At 42.3% G+C, this 24,348-nt stretch overlaps 2 protein-coding genes across 6 annotated transcripts in view; one reads left to right on the top strand and one right to left on the bottom strand.

Moving 5' to 3' along the window:
* The window catches only part of kif1ab (kinesin family member 1Ab), a 35,483-nt gene extending 15,974 nt beyond the window's left edge, over positions 1-19,509 (bottom strand). For 2 of the 5 annotated variants that reach the window (XM_052087341.1, XM_052087340.1), the window contains exons 1-29: positions 15,687-15,972; positions 13,858-14,034; positions 11,786-11,859; positions 11,522-11,701; positions 11,367-11,435; positions 11,091-11,269; positions 9,698-9,809; positions 9,554-9,631; positions 9,399-9,464; positions 9,284-9,301; positions 9,133-9,211; positions 8,945-9,023; positions 8,124-8,266; positions 5,743-5,873; positions 5,305-5,384; positions 4,681-4,756; positions 4,519-4,598; positions 4,336-4,442; positions 3,951-4,034; positions 3,679-3,859; positions 2,867-2,939; positions 2,690-2,780; positions 2,466-2,614; positions 2,060-2,238; positions 1,706-1,843; positions 1,211-1,329; positions 1,049-1,134; positions 677-815; positions 394-577 (exon numbers count right to left, since the gene is read on the bottom strand). In XM_052087341.1, coding sequence (XP_051943301.1) covers positions 394-577; positions 677-815; positions 1,049-1,134; positions 1,211-1,329; positions 1,706-1,843; positions 2,060-2,238; positions 2,466-2,614; positions 2,690-2,780; positions 2,867-2,939; positions 3,679-3,859; positions 3,951-4,034; positions 4,336-4,442; positions 4,519-4,598; positions 4,681-4,756; positions 5,305-5,384; positions 5,743-5,873; positions 8,124-8,266; positions 8,945-9,023; positions 9,133-9,211; positions 9,284-9,301; positions 9,399-9,464; positions 9,554-9,631; positions 9,698-9,809; positions 11,091-11,269; positions 11,367-11,435; positions 11,522-11,701; positions 11,786-11,859; positions 13,858-13,963 — 3,080 coding nt within the window. In that variant the 5' untranslated portion in view covers positions 13,964-14,034; positions 15,687-15,972. Of the gene's footprint in view, positions 1-393; positions 578-676; positions 816-1,048; positions 1,135-1,210; positions 1,330-1,705; positions 1,844-2,059; positions 2,239-2,465; positions 2,615-2,689; positions 2,781-2,866; positions 2,940-3,678; positions 3,860-3,950; positions 4,035-4,335; positions 4,443-4,518; positions 4,599-4,680; positions 4,757-5,304; positions 5,385-5,742; positions 5,943-7,098; positions 7,138-8,123; positions 8,267-8,944; positions 9,024-9,132; positions 9,212-9,283; positions 9,302-9,398; positions 9,465-9,553; positions 9,632-9,697; positions 9,810-11,090; positions 11,270-11,366; positions 11,436-11,521; positions 11,702-11,785; positions 11,860-13,857; positions 14,035-15,686; positions 15,973-19,368 lie in introns of those variants that run through there. The other 3 variants (XM_052087339.1, XM_052087338.1, XM_052087342.1) reach the window with 2 other exon arrangements.
* agxtb (alanine--glyoxylate and serine--pyruvate aminotransferase b) lies at positions 19,402-24,155 on the top strand. Its single transcript, XM_052087430.1, has 11 exons — positions 19,402-19,665; positions 20,281-20,473; positions 20,576-20,640; positions 21,656-21,756; positions 21,848-21,918; positions 22,009-22,093; positions 22,188-22,286; positions 22,438-22,507; positions 23,175-23,270; positions 23,402-23,530; positions 24,042-24,155. Exons 1-11 carry the CDS (start codon positions 19,402-19,404, stop codon positions 24,147-24,149), a joined length of 1,281 nt encoding a protein of 426 aa, XP_051943390.1. The 3' UTR covers positions 24,150-24,155.
* The last annotated feature ends 193 nt before the right edge of the window (positions 24,156-24,348 follow it).

The raw sequence follows: 24,348 nt of genomic DNA on the forward strand, positions 1-24,348 counted from the left end.
CTCATTCGTCCTTCCAGATAACGCGACTTTGGTTTCATCTATCCATGATTTGTAAACTCCGATTTTTGTGAGTCATGCAAGTTTCCAAATCTGAATCATTTGTCTTTGTGCAAGGTGTGGGTCACATCATCCAATCCTTCTTGAGGATAGAAACCTCAAAATTGGTGTGTGAATTTTTAAAGGAAAGGGCAGCTTTAACCAACACTTCCAATCTCATCGCATTGATTGGACTCTTGACTCTTAGATGAGGATCAGATCACATTTCTGACCTGGGTATTTCCAAAGGGCTTACATACTTGCAAATTGAATTTTAAAATAAGATTTTGTGTCACAGAAAATTCACGCGAGTGGAAAGGAACTTTGACAGGCTTGAATGTAGTTTTGTGCACTCACTTGAACTGGCAGAAGATGTCGGCGTACTCGGCCGAGATGCTGGAGGCCTGCAAGACGGTGACTCTGAAGGTGAAGGTGCTGCCTATCTTCAGATGGGACAAAGCCTTCTCTGGCGAGAGCTCCAAAGGAAGGTCCAGACCCAGTCCCGAGCTTTTCACGGGGCTGGGTGGAGTTTCCGGGGCAGCTACGTTGGACAATAGTGTAAAAAAATAAAATAAAAACAGATGCACTGAAAGGTGTTTTCAGACTCCAACACCACGTGAAGCTTGGCGCTTCCTCTCACCTTCACATGTGTTGTTGTTGACTTCATCCGCAGAGATTCCTGCTTCTGCATTTTGACCTTCTCCTTCCACAATGCGGAGCTCCTCTTGGGAGGTGTTGGAATGGGAAAGACCGACTGGTGAACACGACTCTGTCTGGAACTGGAGGAGTGAAACAACCAAACAGAAAGAAGAGCATGAATTAAAAAAAAAAGATTCAACATGGGCAGAGCTGAGCGCCGCTATATAGTCATATGAATATTCAGCTAAATCACAAAGAGCAGAGAAATTTTCCAAATTATTTGGACTCGTATTTAATTTTCACAAAATCTTTTTTTTCCTATGATGTGCTAACTAATAGAAAACAAAACCAAAAAAACTCCAAAGGAGATCACCTTTTCAAACTGTTTATCTTCAAAGGAGATCTTGGCCATGCCTGACTGCCTCACACCAGAGCCATAATCCGGCGCTTCTTCATCCGCTACAGAGACAGGACATTGCTCAAGGTTAAGGTTATGTACTGGATGCATTTTTTCAATCAACTCCTGAATTCTAACCTGAAATTGCCTGCACAGCCACTCTGAGGAAACCCTTCACTTCGCCCTTCTCGCTGACGATGGCCACACGATGGACCAATGGAACAGGATAAAGCAGGTTGCTCAGGTACACAAATGCCCTGAGGAGAAACATGCAAACAGGATTCGACTGGCGTTTCTTTCCACTTCCCCTTTAAAGAAATGTTAATGGTATAATGCTAAATGTTAATATAAACCCCGTAAACCTCTCAGGTGTGTAGACTCGGGTCAATTAAGGGAGCCCAAAGTTAAAACAACCCGGTGAGGCATCATTTAGCTGTTACACTGCAGGCAAATGGAATAAGCTGCTAAGAGAAAGGAAGTGATCCCCAAGCGTAAATGCTTTTAAATCTGGGTTAACCCCCCCGTCCCCCACCACCACCTATATCTATGATCAAGGTATTCCCAACTGTTTTTAAAATCACGCTTTAAAAAAAAGTGTTCTTGCATTGTATGTTCTGCCGAACAGCCACTGACCTGCCAACCAGGCGGAACCATGGGAAGCGGTCATAGAAGGGGTCTCCGCCGGTGAGGGCGTGGTCACAGTCCTCCACGGCGCTGCTCGGAAGCTCTGCAGCCCGATCGTACATTTCTCTCATCAGGTCCAGTCTCTGCCTAGATGGGGCACAAAGAGAGAGCTGTGAAAAACATCCTGGATATGTCTTGGTTGTTTTTAATGTATAATTAAACAGTGCACACAATACAATATTTAGTGTAATTATGACTTTATTAAGGTGTTCTAATTTCCATACATATTCAGGCATCGCCGCCGTAGCAATGGAATTCCGTTGTACAGAGTACGACGCCCGTCAAGGCCAAATCCAGAAATACCTGAGCTTCTCCAGAGTCCAGTAATGCGTGGCGCCGTTCTTTTGGTCCTGCACTTCAACGGCCACGATGGTCCGCGGGAACGGTCGTCTCTCCCTCTCCTTGGTCTCGCTGGCAGGGAGCAGGTCGGGAGGCAGTGGGGAGTACAGCGTGTCCGTCAGAAGGACGAATTGAAACTGGACCTAAAGATGTTAACATATTTGTTTCAATTCATAAAAAAGGGGGAAAAGGCATCATTTCAGGTGAGGATTCAGTCTTGAGTTTGGCCAAAACACAGACGTGATTGTCATGCGTAATGCAATCATATACGAGCATTTTTCCTTGCTTCCGATCAATTGAGAATTTGTCCCCAGCATTCCAATCAGTCAGTAAAGTCCTGAGTCTTTTGCGTTCCCTCCCACGCCCGCACCTTCTTCTTCAGCTCCACACTTATAGCGTTGGCCTCCTTGAGGAAGATGGCGTTGCCCCAAAGCAGATCCCGCAGCGAGGTGAATTGGTAGAAGCGCCATTTCCGGAAGGCCCACAGAGCCAGCTCCGTCTCTCGCGCGGTCCATGACACTGGAGAGGGAAACCAGAAATTATAACTTGATACAAGCTTTGAATTATTTCTTCACGCTTGACTGCTAACTTCACCTTCTTCCTCCGGTTCCTCTTCTTCTTCGGGGGACTCCAGGCAGCGTGAGTCCACCTGCTTCTGGAGAGCCTCTAGTTTACTCTCGTAATCCTAGAAAGAAAAAAAAAAAGTGGACATAGTGATAAAAAAGGTAGAACGGTATGTTCTCCTGATATCTTTATCAAACTTGTACTTACCAGCCTCTGTTGCTCAAGCAAGATACTGGCTTCTTCTCTTTCTTTACGATACTGATCCTCAAGCTCCTGAAGCCTGCAAAAAGATTTGCCATGATCAAATTCCTCATAGCCTTGGAGGGGCGGTGGGGGGGCTTGTTATCTATTTGAATTGGGATTATTTGTGTATTCATATGATGTTATAAATTAAAAACGGTTTCAAGAGTAAGGATTAGGAATAGATCAATCGTTTTACTTACTTCTATTCTGTTTGAGCAGGTAAACTGTACCAAATTATGGAAAACATTTTTTTTGCAATTTATATACTGTATTTTGGGGGTCTACATGTCATTTCAATTTCTTCTTCTACTTTATTTTGGCGGTTGACGGGTGCTTTTGCTCTATTACCGACGCCTTCTGGCCAATATTTACCAACCGCCAAAAGTAAGCCAACACAGGTGGGAAACAGAGATTTTGGGTGCAAGGCGGAGCTTTAACATACTCTAATATTCACCTCTTGCGCGTTGCGTCAAAGTCGGCGATTTGATTATAACTGTGAACACAGTAGGCAGCAATTGAAGTGGTGGTTCCATGGCTATATGGGTAAAAATAACTCAGACAATCGGTAAATCGCTCCGTTTTCCGTCCACTTTGATTCGGCAGTCATTAACTTTTGCCGTCCGTCACGGTGCACTCACGTGACCATGTGACGTGGCTGCAACGGGTCAATTACATGTCACACCTGAATAGAAGTCGCGGGACTGGCCAAAGTATTAAAAAAATATATATCGGAAAAAAATCTGGGTTTTTTTCTTTTGCATCGCATAATTTCGCACCTCTGCTCCATCTCCTGCTTCATGTCGATGCCTTGTTTCTCCAGCAGCTCCCTCTGAGCAAAGGCCCAGTCGACGGGCTCCACCGGCGTCTCGGCGCACGGCGTCCTCTCGCGCTCCAGCCGGGCCTGCTCGGGGTCGTTGAAACGGAACACGTGACTCTTGCCCATGATGATGCGGTTGCCTGAATTGGGCATATTTGCCTGGTCAAAATTTCCCCTTTCGAATGGCGGATCATTTTGCATCAATTCTTTTTTTTTTTTTAAGAGTGACACCTGAGCGCAGCACAGTGGGCGACGTGACTCGCTTTCCATTAACATACGTCTCTGCGTCCTCACACGGCTCCAGAACTACGCAACCTGTTGAATGATAGAAATGATATTTTTATTGTATGCACGGATAATGACAGACATTCAATTCTTGAACAGCTCAGTGTGTGACCAAAATGCCTTTTTTTCCCTTCATGCTGGCGTGAATAGAAAAAGAAAACTTAAATTCAATCAGATATTTGGCCTCAATATGGATTTAAGTGAGAAAAAAAGGTAATTTTTGGCTTATACATATGTTATAGCCATAAATATTTATTTGTGGATGCGTGAATACCGTTATTTAATTCATTGTCATTCTTTGAAATTTTATTCTGTGAATAAATCCAACCACCTTCTCCTAGGGGGCCGGTGGTGCTACTGAAGGTGCAGTGTTCATCTCGGATAAAATGCCCGCTGAGTACGATGTCCTGGCGCGCCTTGGCATCCTCGCGACCAACCCTAGCGAGGCGGAGGACACTTTAAGTCAAGCGGCACGGACAGAATCTCAAAATACAAAGAATACAATGCAACTTACTTTGTGATGCCGTCTTTAATGTAGTACAGTAGACATTCAGACATCAGCGGGTCTTCGTTCAGGTTGACCAGATGAGGCGTCTAAAGCAGCCAATAAATAAATAAATAAATAAAAAGTTACAATCAGATTTGGACTCAGTAAGTCTATAATAAAACACTTTACCTTTTTGGGGGAGAAAACGCCAACGGTGCCTCCGTCTTCTCTCATAGCAACACCCATCTCAGCCAGTAAGGCCTCTCTGCGGGGAACACAGTCACATTGTGAGTCCTGGTACGATTTTTAGCTGTTGGATGGTCCTTGTATTTAATTGCACAGTTGATTGTTGAGTTTTGAGACGAGTTTTAAAGATGAGCAGCGAGAGGGCTTGCAGAATGTTCAGTGGGAGGTCATTCCAAAGAGAGGGACCAGCAACGGAAAAAGGTCGGTCCCCTCAGAGCCTCCGCTTAGTTCTTGGTACCTCTAATAATGTCTGGTCCGCAGACCTGAGGCACCGGGCAGGTGCTTAGGGGCGTAGGATCTTAAAAAGAACTCTAAAATGTATAGCGAGCCAGTGAAGAGATGCCAGAGTAGCAGTTATATGCTCCCTCTCACGAGTATCAGTCAAGAGGTGAGCTGCAGCATTCTGGACCAACTGGAGACGCTTAATGGAGGATTGGATGCGATTCAAAAGGAATATAGTTTCAAAGATTTTGATGACACGTATCCCCCGATTGTGCCACTCGAGCACCAAACATCAGAATTATTGCTGCAGTGTAAATCCATCGTAAAATCAAGAAATGGACCAACCTCTCCATGCGAATGGCTTCAGTACGCCGTAGTTTCTCTTCCCAAGTTTCATTGAGTTCTGCAATAATTTTCTCTGTTTCCTATTGGGGGGGGCATATAGATTACTCAATCATATCATGCGGAGTAACCTCCCCCTGCTAAAAATATGACTTAATGATGCTCATTAAAAAAATTAGAATTTATAGTTGAAATCATACTTGGGATCAATATACGACAAATTATGATCACAAAACAGTTTAGTTCATTTGGAACTCATTTATAACATTCACTTCACTCTAGTTGTGGTATATCTGAAGCTTGCTTGGTAGTTAAATTTTTGCTTGTAACACAAAAAATAAAATAAAAATAAATCTAAGTTACAGCTCATGACTATGGAAAAAAAATTGTTAATCAAGGTAGCACGAGAGCATTCCCGTTTTCTGCTTCCATCCGGCCTACCTTGAGCCTCTCGATGGCCTCCTCGCTGGCCGGGCTGAAAATGCGATCGTGCAGGTTGCTGATGGAGGCGGCGCGACTGGACATGGCCGACAGCGATGGCGAGGGGCTCATGCCCGTCATGGCGTTGGTCACTGTGGAGAGATCACCCCTTTGATTGACAGCCTGGCGATCATTCACTAAGTTCTTGAAATCGCACAGGTCTGTCAGAAAGAGATGGACGGACGAACGGACGGAAGGTGGGAAAGGACAATCGTCGAGGAGAAACATGGGGGGAGGGGGGGGGCACGCAGAGTCACGGATAAGAGGAAGCAAACGAGGGGAGGGAAAACAGGGAGGAATAGAAAAGAAGAAGAGAAAGCTCAAATAAATAGAATCATGGATCGGACAAAAGCCATTACAAATGGACAGAAATGACCGGAAGCTTTTATTGATCTTATTTTTTTTAACCTCCTATTTGCACTGAACTACAAAGGAATGACAAATTAAAGGAAAAGATCATTTGGAACGGTTTCAAATAAACATCATCTTCCACTTTGTCCCCAAATTTCCCCCGATTTAGAACAACGCAACTCGACCTGAAAAAAAGGGCCTTTCTGCACTGACTCATTCATTCATTTCCAATAATTTGTCACCCATCTGTACTTGGCGCGAGTATGAGAAAGAAAACAGCAATGAAGCAAGTCACCGCAGCCTGAGGAGTCATACGACTGATTTTTCTGTTCCACGCTACGTGCTATTCAATCCTGAACAGCGCACGCTCCGAAGCATTGCTCTCCACGCGCAGAAGACACAAAACAACCAACCCCCATTCTTCAACCCCCATTCTTGTCGGCAACGCTTCACGATAATGTGCAGGAAGCTTCAGCTTGATGACAAGACACAAATATGAAATCCAAGTGCACAATCGAATGAGATACAAGACAAGATCTTGCCTTTACAAAGACGATGTAAATGCTCGAACGTGATTTGAGGACGGCACTGCGTCGCACTGAGAGCCCTTCCGAACATTCTGACCCTCGTTTCCATTTAGAAGGTATTCGAAATGGTACATTATGCCAAAAGGTGCATCGCAATAACTTTGATTATCGTGGAGAGATAAATGAAGTCATCTCTGAAAAAGAAAAATCTCTTTGTAAAAGCAGAAGTGGTGAATTGGACGTCATTAGAATGTGCAGGTGGAACCGAATGAACCGACATGTACAAAATCGATCATTTTGAAATCGTCAATTTGTATCATTTTCCCTTTGTTGCCATCTGGGGGCTCGTTATTTTTTACTCTCTGGTGTGGAGGATTTTGCTTTTTTTGTTGTTGTTTTTTTCAGTTGCAAAGCGCAGGCGTGCTCGCGTTATACACACGTTGTAAACCGCTGATGACCGGTTCGCCGCATCGATACGCTGACAGGACAAAAGAGGAGGAAAACACTTAAGACTCCAAGTGTCATTTGAATCCCGTCCCATTCCACACACACACACGTGGGAGGGGCACACAAGTCTCAAATCTTAATCTTCAAGTTTCAAGAATGTTGCAACTTAACCATTTCTTTCACCCTGTAACCTGATAACATGATAAGCTGTCCACCGTAGTAACCACTGTCCCTGAAAGGGCTAATGTCCCCCCCCCCCCAAAAAAAAATACATGTGAAGCCCACACTAAATTTGAAGCACGTCGAATTAAAGTCATTACTTAAATGAAGTTAAAGCACACAGTCTTGCCGCCACAATGATTGCCTGCGAGCCGACGGCGAGGCCGTTATCTTCGTGTCACTCCGACAGTCTGTCAAAATATGTCCAATGTGTTTTGTGGTTCAAAAAAACGTTGGGGCACTGGACCGCTGCCCTCGGAAAGAAATGTGTCAAGTTAGCCGATCACAGGGTCCCATAATACAAGTCCGGCGTGGGCAATTACAGTTTCAAAGAGGCCATGTCACTCAACTGTGTGAAATATGAATTTATGAATTGTACTGTGATAACAAACTGCCACTGGTATGTTAATAAAAATTGAAAACTGAAAAAAAAAGAAAAATGTTGATTCAGTTCTATCAAAATGACATATTTACATATATTAACAATAAACCATGCCCAGATGTGCCGCAAGTCTTTTAGTTCTCACATGAAATCAGTGTGTCGTAAAAAAATGTTTTTAAAAAAGGGCGCACCAAACAATAACAACCTCTGGTGTTCTGTGTAAATGTAAATAATTAACTACGTCAAACAATGACTGGGGGCTTAGACATGTGCCCTGAAATTCAAATACATATCAAGCTGAGTGTTTCAGAAGTTTAAACTAACCAAGTCGTAAAATTAGTGACTTAAGAATGAGTCCGCACACACCGTAAACATGTGCTTGTTGAAAATAACCGCGTTTCCGTCCCAACACTCACTCTCAATGATGTCGCCCAGGCCCTGAGAGTACAACAGGTCTTTGAGGCGGGCCACCTCCTCTTTCAACTCTCGCACCAGACGGTTGTTCGGGTCCTCGTTGATGACGGCATTGCAGCGGATCTGCTTGGCGCGGTCGGCGTACCTGGAAAAGGCGTTAAAAAAAAACGTGAACACTTGAACTGCATGAGAAGTGTCATTGGCAGTGTCAGTGGCATTTCGTCGCCTAAAGAATGAAAGTTTGGATGTTTTTAGACAATAATGAGTGAAAATTGGTTTGATACAGTGGACTACGGCTGTTTCGTTGTACCACTGTCAGACTTTGGTACATAAGCAATTGGTAACCCAAGCACTGAAGTGATTTTGGAGATGCGAGGATTCTGCCAAACGTGGCATGAGGCACAATAATTTAGACCAGCGGTGTCAAACTAATTTTGGTCGCCGGCCAATTTGGAGTTACATCTTCCCTCAGAGGGTCGTTATGACAATGAAACCACAAAATTATTACTTGTACACAACAAATCAATAGATTACTCGTTTTGAAATCAGTCCAGTCAATTAGAGTACTTTGTTTATTAATATAATTAATTCCTAAAATCATTACTGTTCAAATGAGTGTTAAACAGGGTAACAAAATTCTTGCAAAATCTCAACATTATTTGACAATTTGACATTTCGGTACGGTATTTTAGCAAGTTGACACACGCGATTTGCTTTCGCGGGACACATAAAATGACCTGGCGGGCCGGATCTGGCCCCTGGGCCTTGAGTTTGACACATGTGATTAAGACCTAGAAAAAGTTTTAAGGAGACATTCTCTCACCGGAGTGTACTGAGGGTTTCATCGTAGTTAATATCAGCAGGGCTGAGAGCAGCCACCATAGCGGTGCGAGAGTTTCCACCTAAAAACACAAAAAGTATATACTTTTCTGGCCCACCACATATACCCCCACAAAATAAAACAGCTTAACGTTTTTAAAATCAAATGTTTGCACTTGGACGTATACATACCCAAGTTCTCCCTTAGGAGCCATGTCAGGACTGAGTCTCTGTAGGGGATGAAACTCTCCATTTTCTTCTTCTTCTTGTTCTACACACATTCAAGTACGGCATTGAGTTGCTGAACATGGACATACGTTTGGTCACGTTTTGTAGAACTAACCTTGTTTGGAGCGGAGTCCTGTCAAAATGTAGGCGAGAGATATCGGCAGTTGTTAAGAAGTAGTTTGAAGATGTATTCAGGAATGAGTGGAGTGTACTTGGGTGGACAAGCCTACCTGCTCGGCTAAAGCCGAGATCACTTTGCCCAGCGTGGTCAGAGATTTGTTGATGTTGGCTCCTTCCTAAAGCCCCCCGCAAAATATTTCCAAGTTAAAAAACCTGGAGAAATTCACAGTCCATATCTTGAAACCACTATAGCAGCACTCTTTACCTTCAGTCTTGTTCCTTTAGCGCCGGTAGAGTCGGCCCGCTCGCTCCCAGCCAGGTCCACCAGGCTGATTTTGCTGACCTAGGAGCAGACGCGAGGTATTTTGTAGAATAACACACTTGGAAGAAGCGATGTTGGCTCCGGTACCTTTTCTGATGTGTTTTCGCTCTCCGAGTCGTGTTTCTTCTGAGTGAAAATGATGTTAAAGACGGCGTGGGAGCGGCTGCTGGTCTCGTTCATATTTGTAGCAGCGACGGTCCTGGAGACAAATGACACCATCTCAATTTATTTTAACTGCTGGTGAAACCCCACACAAACAAACAACATTTTTTAATGTTATTAACTTTATTATTATTTGTAGTTATTATCATGTGTCTTTGTTAGCGTGTGACAAATTATTCCTCCATGTGCAGCACACTGTATGCACTAATGGCTCTTTTAAAGTGCACCTATAAATAAAGTTGAGTTACTTTAAGGCAGCGTTTCTTCCTTATTTTCCGTTAGGTCCCCGCCTAGGAAGAAGTATACATTTTGTGCCCACGCCCCCCTCAACTCTCCGCATGACAACAAATAGTATCATTTTTCCCTGAAATTGTTATGAGTACATCTCTGCATTGCATTGTATCCTTATTCAAGTTAAAGACAACAGAAACTGTTGATCAACCACAACAAAGAATCATTTTATCAGCAATTTTTTGCGGGTCTGTACAGAAATATTTAAAATGCATCAATTTGCCTGTAATTCAAAAATAAGCGCCAATGCCCCCTATGGAGTGGATGCCTAATTACTGCAACCCAACCGATATGGATTTTTTGGGACAGATGATTTTTGGCAGAAAAAAAAAGATTTCTGATTAATTGGCCAATTCTTTAAAAAAAAAATTGTAACGCACAAAATAACTTTTTTTTTTCTCCCCCGAAGCATTTCAATGGCCGACCTGATCTCTATTCATCGCGATTAGCAGCAGTCAACTGTAAAAATATATATTTTTTTAATTAATTTTTGGTTCCCAGGGTGCATCGCTTAGTGCAAGGCATTTAATTAATGAAGCTATTAGGACATTCATCATTGTCGTGTGTGTTTGTGTTACCACAAGTTTAATGTGTGTCCTGTTTAACCGTTAACACAATTCCGTTTGATTTACGTTGCACTATGCACAGTATCTATTTTAGTGTTTTGTATTTGTATTTTTATTCTTAAACAAACTGTGGTTTTAGGTGGTGTCCTTGCACGACTTGCATCGATCACCTAAGCATTGCTTGTATAAATTCAGTTTTGCTCTGTGTTCATCATTTCATGAAATAGTTGAGGATACAAGGTGTAGATTCTACAAGGTGTAGATTTATGCATGGTAAATAAATCAATAAATGCCAGTGTTAGTTGTGTACAAGGGCTGTAAATGGTTAGAGTGAGTAAACACAATCGGCAAATATTGATTATTTTGGCCAAGACACTTTATTCTAGTACAGCAAAAAAAAAAAACCTGGCATCACACCACCCTGCTTCGCTATTATTTGAGAGGGACAACTTTAAGATTACCTAGCCTTGTTGCCAGAGTCCATCAGGTCCTGGATGTCGTTATACGAGGTGACGGCCAGCTTGGACAAATCTTCCACGTAGGGTCCCATCAACGGGTGCTCTCTTACTCGCAGGTTCCCTTTGTTTTTGGGGTTCAGCAAGTCGCGCACACGCTCACAGTAGATTTCCATGTAACTCACCTGGAACATACGTCACATGTCGGATTGGGCCACAAAGCGCGAGTACCTGACCAAAAAAAAAAAAATCTATTTCGTTCTGGGCTGCACATGAACTTACCTCCACAGAGTATGACATGTTGTTGTCATTATTGCTGTCGCTGATCTTGGTAAAAAGGTCCTCACAGAGCTAGAATGAGAAAAAAAGGAATGAGTCATATAATGCAAGTCATACTTCCTCTACTAACATATTCAAACAAGATCATAAGTCGCTACCAGAGGTATGATGCCCTCTTGGTCGGTTTCCTGCCGTCCCATCATGGTGTAGCTCTTGCCCGCTCCCGTCTGTCCGTACGCAAATATGCACACGTTGTAGCCTTCGAAAGCGTGGAGCAGCATCTCCTCGCCAATGTCCTTGTACACTTGCATCTGGGACGCATAGTTGATGTCCTCGGGCTATACACGCAGCAGAAATAGGTTTTTAAATGCCTCATATGTAACTTCCTAAGTGGCTAGTCAACGCAGGTAAATCCCACTGACCGTGGTGTGCGACCAGTAGGAATAGTCGAAGTTGAAGCTCTTGTTTTCTTTTGGCTGTTTGGGGTTCAGGATCGCTGCAATCGCACAAAACATGGAAGCATTATAATAATATATGATGAATGCTGAAAAAGTCAATCAGAGCTCAGAGTCAAATGGACCCAGTTCTCAAATTGCGCCTTGTTTGATCATTGCAGTCTATTTTTTTCTTTTTCACTCCCTTTTTTCAAAATTACATTTTAATGTGAAATGATTAATCATATACAAATTTAACTTACACTCTGCTGTGCATATAAGTGCATGTCATCAAATTGGAATATACTAGAAAAGTTCATTTATTGTAGCAGTTCAATTTAAAAAAAAAATTAAGAAGACTAATTACCAGTAAACAAGAAAGTACTGACAAACAATTCCCACATCATTCTGTACTTTAAAAAACATTTCTGGTCTCATTTTCCTTTCTTGAGACGGTGGACTGTGGGTTTTCGTAGCTGTAACCCAGAATCGTTCAAATGAGACAAAATAAAATCAGAAAATATTTCCCTCCGTGTGTAGTGAATCGATAACAAATATGAGTTTCACTTTTTGAATTTCACAACCAAAATACATTTTTCATGAGACTACAATTTACCGCAGCACCCGATGAAATGCTTGTTACTTTACATGGCGTACTATCCTGTAAAAAGCTAAACACAAACTCATCCTACTGTTGCTTACAGTTCATATTTCTAAAATGATGTTTCTGGAAAAGATGATGGGAAAACTGGGAATTATAAGAAAACCTAAGAACACAAATCAAAGTGATAAATATTCACATCGCTGGCTGAAACCAGGTCACCAAACAACAGTCGCAGGCACAACGGCACGGAAACGCCGCCCCCCTACCACAACCCCTCCAGTATCGGCTGACCCTGGTTCCGAACTACAACAACGCGGCCTTATAGATCCCTGACGATTGTGTGATGACAAAAAAGATCTTCGACGCTCACTCTGTCCTGACTGCAGCTTTTGTCTGTTTCCCTCGATGATGCCAGCACGGCGCATGTGTTCCTCTCAAAGCTCTCTTCCGGGGAGGTGCGACGGAGGCGCAAAATGGCTGCTCCAAATGCCAAAATGGCAGTCATCGTGTTTCACTTTGAGATGTGATTTCATGTCAATCAGTAAAACTGGTGTCGAGTGAACGTTTCAGGGAGAGGAGCTGAGTGAAGAGTGACTGATTCAAAGCGAAACGGGTGACTGTTTGGGCTGGTCTGTTAAAGCAATTTGTAAAAACGTGTTTTTAACTCATTCACTCCCAAAGACGTATTTAGATGTCTTTTCAGATCTCACACATTTAATCCCAGCTCCTCATTTTACAGTATATTGACTGTACTTGAAAAGGGTCTGAAAATGGCCTTTTCAATGGTTGAAACAACATTGACAGTACAGTCAATATAAAATGAGGAGCTGGGATTAAATGTGTGGCGTGTGAAAAGACATCTAAATACGTCTTTGGGACTGAATGAGTTTTAAAGGTGGTATCAAGATTATTTGTATTATTATTACTTCCTGCTCCGTATTAGGCATGCTGAGTAATTCTGTTTACATCACAGATGACCCGGATTATTGCTGCTTCGCATGTGCATTTCAGACAGGCAGACAGTCAACAAGGAGCAGCGAGAGACGAGGCAGTTTTGAGAGGAAAATAAAGTAATAGTAAATAAACGACAGGCCAACTATTGCACTAGCAGTCAACGGATTTCAACATCACTACTAGTGTGACAAGAATTGGGATATGTATGAATTTTATTTCATGAAGCCATGACTGTAATTGGTATGATAAACATGCCTTTTGCTTTCTACGGTGTGGAAGTAATGATTTTGATTGACGCTGACTGTAAGATTAAAACATGCTTCACTAAAGACAGATTCTTTGGGAGTTTGCATTCAGACCAATTGTATATTTGTTCTTTCAATAAATAGAAATGAAATGTGGCAGAGGATCAAGGGATGTAGGATAACTCCATCCACGTGAAAGCTCTGCCCCTGATGTCAGGTTGTTAGCAACAAATCACGAGTGAAAGAGTCCAACTCACTTGTGGTGTTTCCTGACATCTGAATGATGCATTTGCTGTCCTTTCCCATCTCCCTGGAGTTGAAGGGCCGCACCCTCACCGCCACTTTTACCGACGCCCCTGCCATGTTACTGATGGCTGTGGGAGTGGGCGGCAGTGCTGAAAAGCTGTGTGACTAAACGCACACGCGCTGGACACCTGCACGGGTAGACAAAGAGAGATATTTGGAAAGTGATGAATACGAAAAAAAAGACGGCAATTATTATTTCATCAATCTTCCGATGGATGCGTTTGCATTTGTGTGGAAATTCAACAGTCTGTGATCCAGTCATCCCTTTTTATTTGCAGGGACATTTTGAAGAGTCTCCATCTGGTGATGAGTGTATCTTCAGATTCAACGAAGCTGTTTATGCAACAATTAAGACTTAAGCCTGTCAAAGAAAAGTGTTTTATTGATTGATTGATTGATTTTAAAGAAGTAGGAATAATTTCTGATTCTTCTCCAGCATGTTTGTGTCACCGCTGCTGGAGTGTCAATTTTAGGGATAATCAAGGCCTTCGTTTTTGGATGATCTAATTCAAGACTTTTCAGAACAGGTACCAAATCTTATTAGATTTGCTCCAAGTGAGCCGTTGTTAGTATCTTAATGACTAAAATGTTAGCAAATGCCATCAAAATGATTCTGGAGCCAATGAAATTTATGAAAACACTTAAATGGGGTACAAACATGTTGACAATCGACATAATTTGAGCATTTTAAGTGTTTCCCCTCCCCTCTCGTGCAATGGACGACAGTAATCCCTCGTTTATCGCGGTTAATGGGGACCAAAACCACCCGCGATAAACAAAAATCCACGAAGTACTGTCCAATTAACATAAAGAGGTAAAAAAAAAAGTTTAAGTCCGCAAACAGTCTGCGAGAAGCTGTAAAACAACAGCGAGTCACATAGAGCAACATATACAGTACTGTACTCCGTGTATATGTAATAAATAAATAAATAAATAAATAAATAAACAAATAGATGTTTTTTAATGTTTGAAAAAATCCGTGATGCACTGAACCCGCGATAAACGAACCGCGAAGTAGCGAGGGATCACTGTATTCCATCTTGTCACTGTACATGTACAGACTTGATTCAGAAAGAGGGTAGCAAAACATGTTGCCTTGAAAAATGATTAATGAAATGATAATTTATCCCAGTGGAGCGGAGAGGAAGGCAACTCAATAAAACTACACAATGTTTCAACTTTGCTTCACGGTGACACTGAATGTGCGAAGGGACAACAGCAAGAGTCTGATATGGGGATAAACATTAACAAATCTTGACTGGGTTTGCCTCGATTGACTTAAAAAATAAATAAATGGGGACCTCAACCAAGGACCCGGATAAACCATTAAATTCCACGATTTTCTCAATTTAAAAAATGTGTAGACCGTTATCTGTGAAGCATCAAGCGAGCGAGGCGACATTTTCATTGCATTTTTTCAGACTGGGCTGCGGGCTGGATGCGTTGCCTCCTCCATCTTGCCGCACCTCAAAAACAGGCCGCGTAAACACAAACCAAATCTTCCCATCTGGACACTGCGTCAGCACGAACGCGTTTGGGTGGCGTTGACAATGACAAATTCATGTCAACTGAAGTGCAGGTGGCGCACGTATTGCATAAAATGGATTTATGTCTTTTCTTGTCCTTCTGGATGCTCTGACGCAGCAAACCGTTTTGACGTCGTCATATCCAAACCAGGCCTCCCTGAACAACCGCCGCCGCCATACCACCACCAAAGTGACATGCGTTTTGGAGTACACACCGATAATATGACTCAAACACAGCATAAATGAATTCTTACCTCGATGGCGTCGCGCGAGAATCAGCACAAGGATTCACCGGTTGCTATTTTGGTCTCTCCGAAGTCCTCAGCGCGTTCGGTCCGCTTGCAGCCTCCCTTCCCTACTGCAATCGGCCCGGGGGAAAGGAGGGAATGTTGGCCGGATGGCTAGATGGGTGGAGGGGTGGGAGCCTGGCTGGGTAGAGTGTCAATTTAGACGAGAATGGGTGACGGCGAGGAAAGAGGGAGGCAGGGAGGGGAGAGGAGAAAGAGGATGCTGCGTTAACTCGCCTCTCAGTCAAAAACCAGGGCAAACAAATAGGGTTGTATGTAATGACGTCGCATCAGCATCAGCACCAGCCATTATAGAGCGGCTACAATATTTATCATCGATACCAGTATCTATTTATCTATCGAAACTATCGTGTTGCCTTCAGGAACAGTCTGAGGATATAGAAACGGATTTTTTTTAATGGAAAAATGTAGCTGTGTACAATAAGAACAGACAAATGAATACATTTACATACACCCACTATACATACATATATAATTCTATTGAGTAATACAGTACTGATACAATATAGTCCACTTAAACCACTGTTTATTTTAGCGTCATGGGCAATGTTAAAAAAAAACAAACAAGTGGAACGATAAAAAAAGGATTCCTTCCAAACATAGTCGACATACAGTTGTCATGTTGTCAAGCAATCAAACGAAAAGTACAAACTAAGCTAGAAACTTTTAAAGCCTATTTATATGGACTCCCAAAAAGAAAATTTCTCATCAAGCCTCGTCAATGTCTCTGACAGATGCCAGCCACTTTAGATGAGCGCCAACTTATGTTGAAGCAGCACATTTAAAGGGTTACATTGTACTCCTTTTGTGTTGAAATAAGATTTATTTAATCTTTGTAGGGTTTCACAACATCAGAGCAGGCATAAGCTACAGGATGTTAAAGTTTGCCCGAAGACCTTGGCCCTGTTTACCAAGTTGAAGACTCTCAAAGGGCGAAGGTCATTTTGGCAAATACCGGCAGCCTCTTGGTGTTATCTGCTGCCATGCATGAAGAATTGGTGGGGGGGCTGGACAGAAATACACAACACGGGCCATTCATTATGTGACATATTGTTCATCCTATTACTATTGAGGACACAATTAATTCATCTACCTGTTAGGCATAATGGCTTGGTGTAATTAACTAAAGATTTGAATTGAAATGGTGAGCAATTGAGTTAAATAAAATATTAATTGTGTTTTTTTCTTTTCAGACATTTTGGGATAATTAAACATGTTCTGAGGAATATTGTATTTAAAAAAAATAATAAGAGAGTAATGACATAACGTTTTTAAATGGTGCTCATTCTGGTGGTCACCTGTGGCGACAAGAATATAGACATATCTTAAGTGTACATGGAGACCGTAAGCTACGGTCATATTAGTTGTTCATTGCAGAGGATAAAGAATACATGCCAGCATTATCCCATCAAAGGCAATTCATATTATGTAGTAGCATTAAGCTAGTGGAACAAAATGCAAAGTTATGTGGTTGATGAGTGGAGATTCATTTATTTATTCATTTGTTTGTTTTAAAGAATGGTTTGCCTGCAAGTCAGAGTGGGGAAAAAAAGCGAACTCAAACTTGCATCTCAAGAGATAGCTGTCATAAAGCTGTTATTTATGAGTGTTACACCCCATGGAACTGTTTCTTTCCATATCAAAGTTAAGCCAACATCCATGTGACAAAACTTGGTTGTTCCCTTCTATTTTTTTCTTTTCTAACCTGTTTTTGTTTCATTCGCTTGGACTCTTCCAGATTCTGTCAACAGGCCATTAAGCCATTGAAGTCTTTCAACCTCGAACGGGGGGAGTTGTGTTCTTTGCTATCAGCTCATCTGCTTGATCAAGCTCCTTTTCAAATCAAAACAACAAGATTGAATCATAAACAAACGACAGCAACTTCCCCTCCTGTGCCCTTTCCAGCGCAAGTGTGAGACTTGCCAAAGGACTCCAAAAACAAAAACAGACTCAGTAAACTGGATCAAGTGATGACGGCGGGCAAAATTCAATAGCTGGCATGTGGTTATTTACATGTTGCGTACTCATCCTTCCTGCTCTGCTTGGCCACATTTCAAGTCTTGCGTCTAGTGCAAAGGCCAGAACGCTATAGGGTAACAACGGGCCCCACTTATTTACCAAAGGTCTAATTATTTACCAAGCCAGGCGCAGATAAGAACGCAGCCTGCAACGCATGACATAACGGCAGGATGAAGAAGTATTTGAGTGTATTCAATTGCTGCGAGGAAATTCGATTTTTTTTTTTTACTTCAATTAAAAAAATAATTGAATGCGATGTTTTTTTTCTTCATTTTGCTTCCGCTTCACGTGTTGTGAAATAAAATCATCCCCAACACAAAGTGCATTCAAACTTAACTGTCGGGTTTAAACATGAATTGTGTAACATTGTGAAGGCGGACGTGGACGTACAGTAAAACGTAGCAATTGTTTTGAACGTGCTGATAATCAGTGCGCCGGTGTGCACGCGTGTGGGTGTGTGTTTGTGTAGTGTGCTTGGATATCCGCTGATTGGTTGACCAGAGAGGAGCCTCCTCTGCTCCGAAGCCAATGTCACTCTGTGGAAGAACTGATACGTTGCAACAACAACAAAAAAAAAAACAGGAGCTGCAAGCTCACCCTAACCAGTTCTAAGCTGCTGCTGCTGCACTGTGAAGTGAATCGTTAAGTTGTATTTTTTGAGTGCCTTCCGTTTCCTAGCTGACCATTAAGAACAGCACAAAACTGCTGAAAAAGAAACAAACATCCAGTGCAAGAAATGTGTTTTTTTTCACTGAAATCAACTCAGTCAAAATGTTTTTATGGAAGATCTATATTTTTCCTGCATATCATTCCACATACCAATTATTATTGCACGCGCGCGTGCACACACTTATTTATAAAGGACTTGGGCACTTCGAGAAAATAGTCATGGACCATGCAGCCCATCGGCCCATCCCTTTTCAAGTCAAGTCAAGTACAACTTTATTGTCAAATGCGCAGTATGTGCAACATACAGCATAGATGAAATCTCTTCCCTCTCAACCAGACAACAAGGGGAGCCGCTGCGGATGCCCGCGCCGCCATCAAAAGAACAGTTAACATAAAATGACAAAATAATACAACACAACACATAAGACACAGACAGTCGTGCAATCTTAACCACTTTTCCTGCATACACTTTGTTGTTTGAAATAGTTATAGATGAAAGAGGAGCCAATCAAAGTTTCCTTTTCACTTTATTGAGTGCACCGATGCACATTTTAGACAATATAACATTAGTCAGGTTTCCATCTGTAGATTTAAGATTGAAGTTCCTGATACTGCTCAAGTCTAGGATGTCATAGCAATGTGTGTTAGTTTTGCTCACTTTGTACTTTTTGGGTATTTTCCTGACTATGTGCAGTAAAAAAAATGCTGATAAATTTGCGACAAGAGTAAAATAAGGCAAAGCAGACAGCCTATATGTGTACACAGTGCTGTCTTTCAAAAGTGGAACAAGTACATGTCAATATCCCCGTGTAAGTGCCCTCCACTCTAAACCCCTCCAGTGACGCACACCGCCCCATGCCCAATAGGTCAAAGACCTGTTGTCTTTCAAAACATTTAAGTCAAAACGCACACGGGGCTCAGAGCTCAGCGTCAGTCTTACCCTGGTTTCCAGGCTTCCCAGGACACAACAGCCATGATGCAGCGGACTCTGTTCAGTCGGAGGAGCGGGCTCCTGGTCCAGCAGGCGGCGGCCGCGGCCCTCGACGTTCCGCTCGCGCAACGCCTGGACCACCGCTCCGCGTCGTCCGTCACCATCCCCCCACCGGCGTGCATGCTGCGGCCACTCGAGGTGCCTCTGCGCTACTTGTTCGGACCGGGACCCTCCAACATCCCCCCGCGTGTCCTCGCCGCAGGGGCCAAGCCCATAATCGGTCACCTGCATCCAGAAATGTATGAGGTAATGCATTTGTTTGGCACTTTTTAAGCCAACTTTTAAGCCAGCTTGCTCTTTGTGACTAAATTTCTATGGACTTGTGCTTTGACATTTCACTTCTAATGGATTGTTGTTTGGATCTGGATCCACGGACACGGATTACTTACATAAGGAGCTGTTCTCAGACTTTTTACAGCGAGAACCATCTAAAAAAAATTACTTAGCTCTCCAAGTGCTCCCAAAATGGCCAACATTAAAATGCAGTAGCCAGCAAGTGTTCACCAAAAACTGGAATTAGTTTTGCTGCAAAAAGTCGTGGCTATTTATTATTGTTGTGACATTATGCATAGTTGCAACATAAACACCGCTTGAAATACAGAATGTATAGTACGTGAAGTCCTATAGTTTTTAAAAAAACAGAGCAAGATAAAATGCAAATGTAATGTATAATACTCAAAACATAAATACAACTGAAATGGAAAGAAAAATGGAACCAAGTTAAATACAACTGAACTGCGCTTAGGTGGCGATTATTTCACATATCACGAGAGGGAGCCCTGAGTTAACCATGTTTTGTGAGTGTGCACGTTGGAGTGCAAAATTCTTACCGTGTCGTTTTCATGTTTGTTCTTCTGTTAGATCATGAACGACATAAAGAAGGGGATCAGGTACGCCTTTCAGACCGAGAACAACATGACGCTATCCATGAGCGGCTCGGGCCATGCTGCAATGGAGTGTGCCGTATTCAACACGGTGGAGCCCGGGGAGAGCGTGCTCATTGCTATCAATGGGATTTGGGGGGAGCGCGTTGCGGAAATTGCAGAGCGAATGGGCACGTGTCATTACACTCTGACTTATCTACACAACAGACACTGTAAGAAATATGGCACATAGCTTGGCTTAGTCACTGAATTGTCTTTTTTTTTTTCGTTAGGAGCAAATGTACATAAACTTGAGAAAACACCAGGGAATTACTTCAGCAATAATGAGATCGAACAGGTAAGGATGATCGCATGAAAGTCAACATTTTGTCCACTGCAGTGGTGCTGTGAGATAAGATTTTAATATCTTCTGTGATCACATTTGTAATCTCAAAACATACAAATCACCTTTCCCAATCGAAATCTATGGAAAAACCATGAATGCGTGGTATGTAAAGAAAGGAATTAATGTAAAAAAAAAAAAAAATCGAATAGCTTTTCGTCACATTTTTGCAGCTTGTCCACACGGGGGCAGTATAATTTGGATTCGCTTATCGACAAGGGGACATGGAGAAGGGTTACTCCTCAGAAAGCCAAAGTAATAGTCGTTCTTCACAGATAATGAATATATTGGGCTCCCACAATACGCCATGGATAAGGACCAAGCCCAACCCCAAATCAAAAAATTCAACAATTGATGTTCCTCATAATTAGCCGGGTTTACACAGAGACCCTTCTGTCATTCTAATTGAAAACATTTTGAATGAAGAGCTCTGGTCACCTATTTACATGTGACAGACATTTTCCGATCTGCGGTTTCCAAGCTCCACTCCCTTAATCAGACATGCGCAGATTAATGTAAACATCACGTGATTTATCAAAATGAAGTTCATCCATATACCAAACACAGTAGCTGTGATCATTTTAACACTTTTCGTAAAGCAACATCTTGATGAAAACAAATCACAGGTACATAAAACTAGATTCTCCCGTCAAAGACAACGTGGCACAATGCCCCTGGTTAGCCCATCTATGGCATTTTGCATTGTTTGTCAGCATCAAGCAAAACGGACAAAGCTATGTGCTTGTTTCAATACACACTTCTCTTTGTTTTATGTTTTTTGACAGCAAGTTTAGAGTGGCAAAAACTGCTTCTTTGAAAAATTGTCGACCATCGAACAAACTGCTGTTTGTTGTGAAGTTAGTAGAGTTGAACCGGGTCTCGCATATCTCAAAGCACCACTATGTGCCCCCTACCCCCGACCAAAATAACAAATCTCATGGAATAAACGACATACACCACATGTTTGCAGGCTATCGAGAAACACAAGCCGGTGCTGTTCTTCCTAACACATGGCGAGTCATCTGCCGGTCTGTGCCACCCAATCGACGGCATTGGAGACATCTGCAGAAAGTGCGTCCCCTAGTGCACCTGTCACATTACGCAAATGAATTTGGGTAAACTGTTATTGATTTATTTCACCTGATCCGTGGTCTCTTTTTAGACACGGCTGCCTCTTCCTGGTGGACACCGTTGCATCACTCGGGGCGGCGCCCATTTTTATGGATCAGCAAAGTATGAGATAAAGACTGATCAAGAATTGCACCAAAATCTGAGCTACCCTTTTGCTAAAATAATACTCTTTTTGCCTTGTGGTGCGGGTAGACATTGACATCTTGTACACGGGTTCTCAGAAGGCCCTGAACGCACCGCCAGGCACGGCTCCCATCTCTTTTAATGACAGAGCGTGGTAAGGAAGCACTTGCCACAAGACATCCACCAAACACCGTCGCTCGTGTGACGGAAGTAAACTCACTATTGTCTCCGTTTTCAACTCTGCGCAGCCACAAGATGTTCAACAGGAAAACGAAACCAGTCTCGTACCTCTTTGACATGGAACACTTGTCCAACTATTGGGGGTGTGATGGCAAACCAGACCGAATGTAAGATCTTTTTTTTTTGATTGATTGAACACACAAATGCAGGTCCACAAAGATTGATGTACTGAAACACTCATTCAAGTACAACTGGACATTAGGCTACAAATTTAGCTAATCGAGTTTATATAGGATTGTTGTATTTATTTCTTTTTAGGTACCATCACACTGGTCCAGTGTCGGGTTTCTTCGCCTTGAGAGAGAGTTTGGCTATTCTGGCTGAGAAGGTAAACCAAAAAACTACTACAGGACTAGTCCAACATCAACCATACCCCCCACAGCTCCAGACAACAACAGCTGAAAGTAGCTGCAGTGAACTGCCAGATCAAGTCCATCTCCAGACTTAAAGCCAATAGAGAAAGCATTTCACCTGCTAAAGAAACTGATAGCAGTGACAGAAAACAAAAGATTGATCTGAACTGTTCCTTAAAACCAGAATATTAACACCTAACTGTAGTTAAAAACAAAGCATTTCAATTACACTGTAGGAACAAAACTGCAGTCATAAACCGAGTGGTACATTTAATTTGGAACCCTAATCCTTCTTTAAATGTGGCTGCTTTTAGCCCCAACCCTAATTCGAAAGCATAATTTGATACTCAAATCTTAATTTCAAATCCAAATCCTGACTGCAAACCCTAATTTAAAACTTCACCTGTATCTTGAAACCACTAGCTATCCCCTTGAATTTCCAACCCTAGTTTGAAACTGTAATTTGATACCCGAATCTTTGTCTTACAAGAGGAAAATGCTGTGCAAAGGTTTTAGAATGGTGAGAATATCAATTCAATTTCCATTATTTCCATTGGAAATTCTTTTGAACTATGACCTAAGTTGAGGTTGAGGGAATCCTGTCACAAATTGTGTCATTGATTTCTCTTTGTCGCCCTCTAGGGTCTGGAGGAGTCCTGGAGGAAACACAAGGAGGTGGCAGCCTATCTGTATCGAGGACTTGAAGACTTGGGTCTCAAACTTTTCATTTCAGACAAGGTGAGGCAGACAACAAGTAAAGAAAGAACCCGCATTAAATAAGAGGAATTGAAGAGAAAATGTGAGTTTTTGTGGGATTGTTTAATCACCTGTGTGTGTCCTCAGTGTTGATTTTGTGGAATGCTCTGCAGGATTTGAGACTTCCCTCCGTGACAACCATCGCCATCCCCGAAGGCTACAACTGGAGGGAGTTGTTGATGTATATAATGAAGAATCATCGAATGGAGATGACCGGAGGCCTGGGCCCCTCCGTCGGCATGGTGAGTATCTGCTGGCTTGAAGGAAACATTTTACTGCGTTCAAAGCAGGGGCGGGATTCTCCTTCGGTACCTCAGACTCCTTTGAGGACTGACCCAACTGACAAGCGAGCTAGCGTCGGGAGAGGCAAAATTCCAAAAGAAATTTGATTTTTAATTTTCTTTGTAACCAAGTCAATTTGTTTTAAAAGATAAAATGCTCAACATGTGCAAATAGCTAAATATGGGTTTTGCTAGTTTCTCTGAGACAGCTTTGCTCTGACCGACCAAACGCAAGACGGAAAAATGTAGATGTTATCGCAGGTCAGCTAGCCTGTGAGGCAAAGTTGAAATCTGTATACTGTGACAATGAGTAAATGATTACGTTAGAAGTCTAATGAAATACTCAAATGTATTAATGACAACCTGTTGTTCTATGCGAGAGCCACTGCTCCAACCGTTTTCTGAATGATTCTGCTCCACTATTGATCTTGTTACAGGCCCATGTCATGTTTTCTACTTTCCTTTTCATTAGGTGATGCGGATTGGACTGATGGGATACAACTGTGAGAAGAGCAACGCTGACATGGCGCTGCACGCCTTGGCAGATGCGCTGAAAAACTGTAAAAAGAGCAAGGCTTAAAAAAAATGGGTTGCAAAAACTTCAGCCTGGATTTATTTTCTATTTTGAGTAGTACTTTTGAAATGAGTGGCAAACAAACAACACATGGTCTATGCATAGTGCACTGATAGCTGTCAATAAATGTGGATTGATTTGTTAATTTGTGGCATTGTTGTGTAGTACAAAGCAATAAATTATTGAAGCAGAAAAAGCTTCCCTA

The sequence above is a fragment of the Hippocampus zosterae genome, chromosome 15 (genome assembly GCF_025434085.1).
Source record: "Hippocampus zosterae strain Florida chromosome 15, ASM2543408v3, whole genome shotgun sequence".
Taxonomy (NCBI): Eukaryota; Metazoa; Chordata; class Actinopteri; order Syngnathiformes; family Syngnathidae; genus Hippocampus; species Hippocampus zosterae.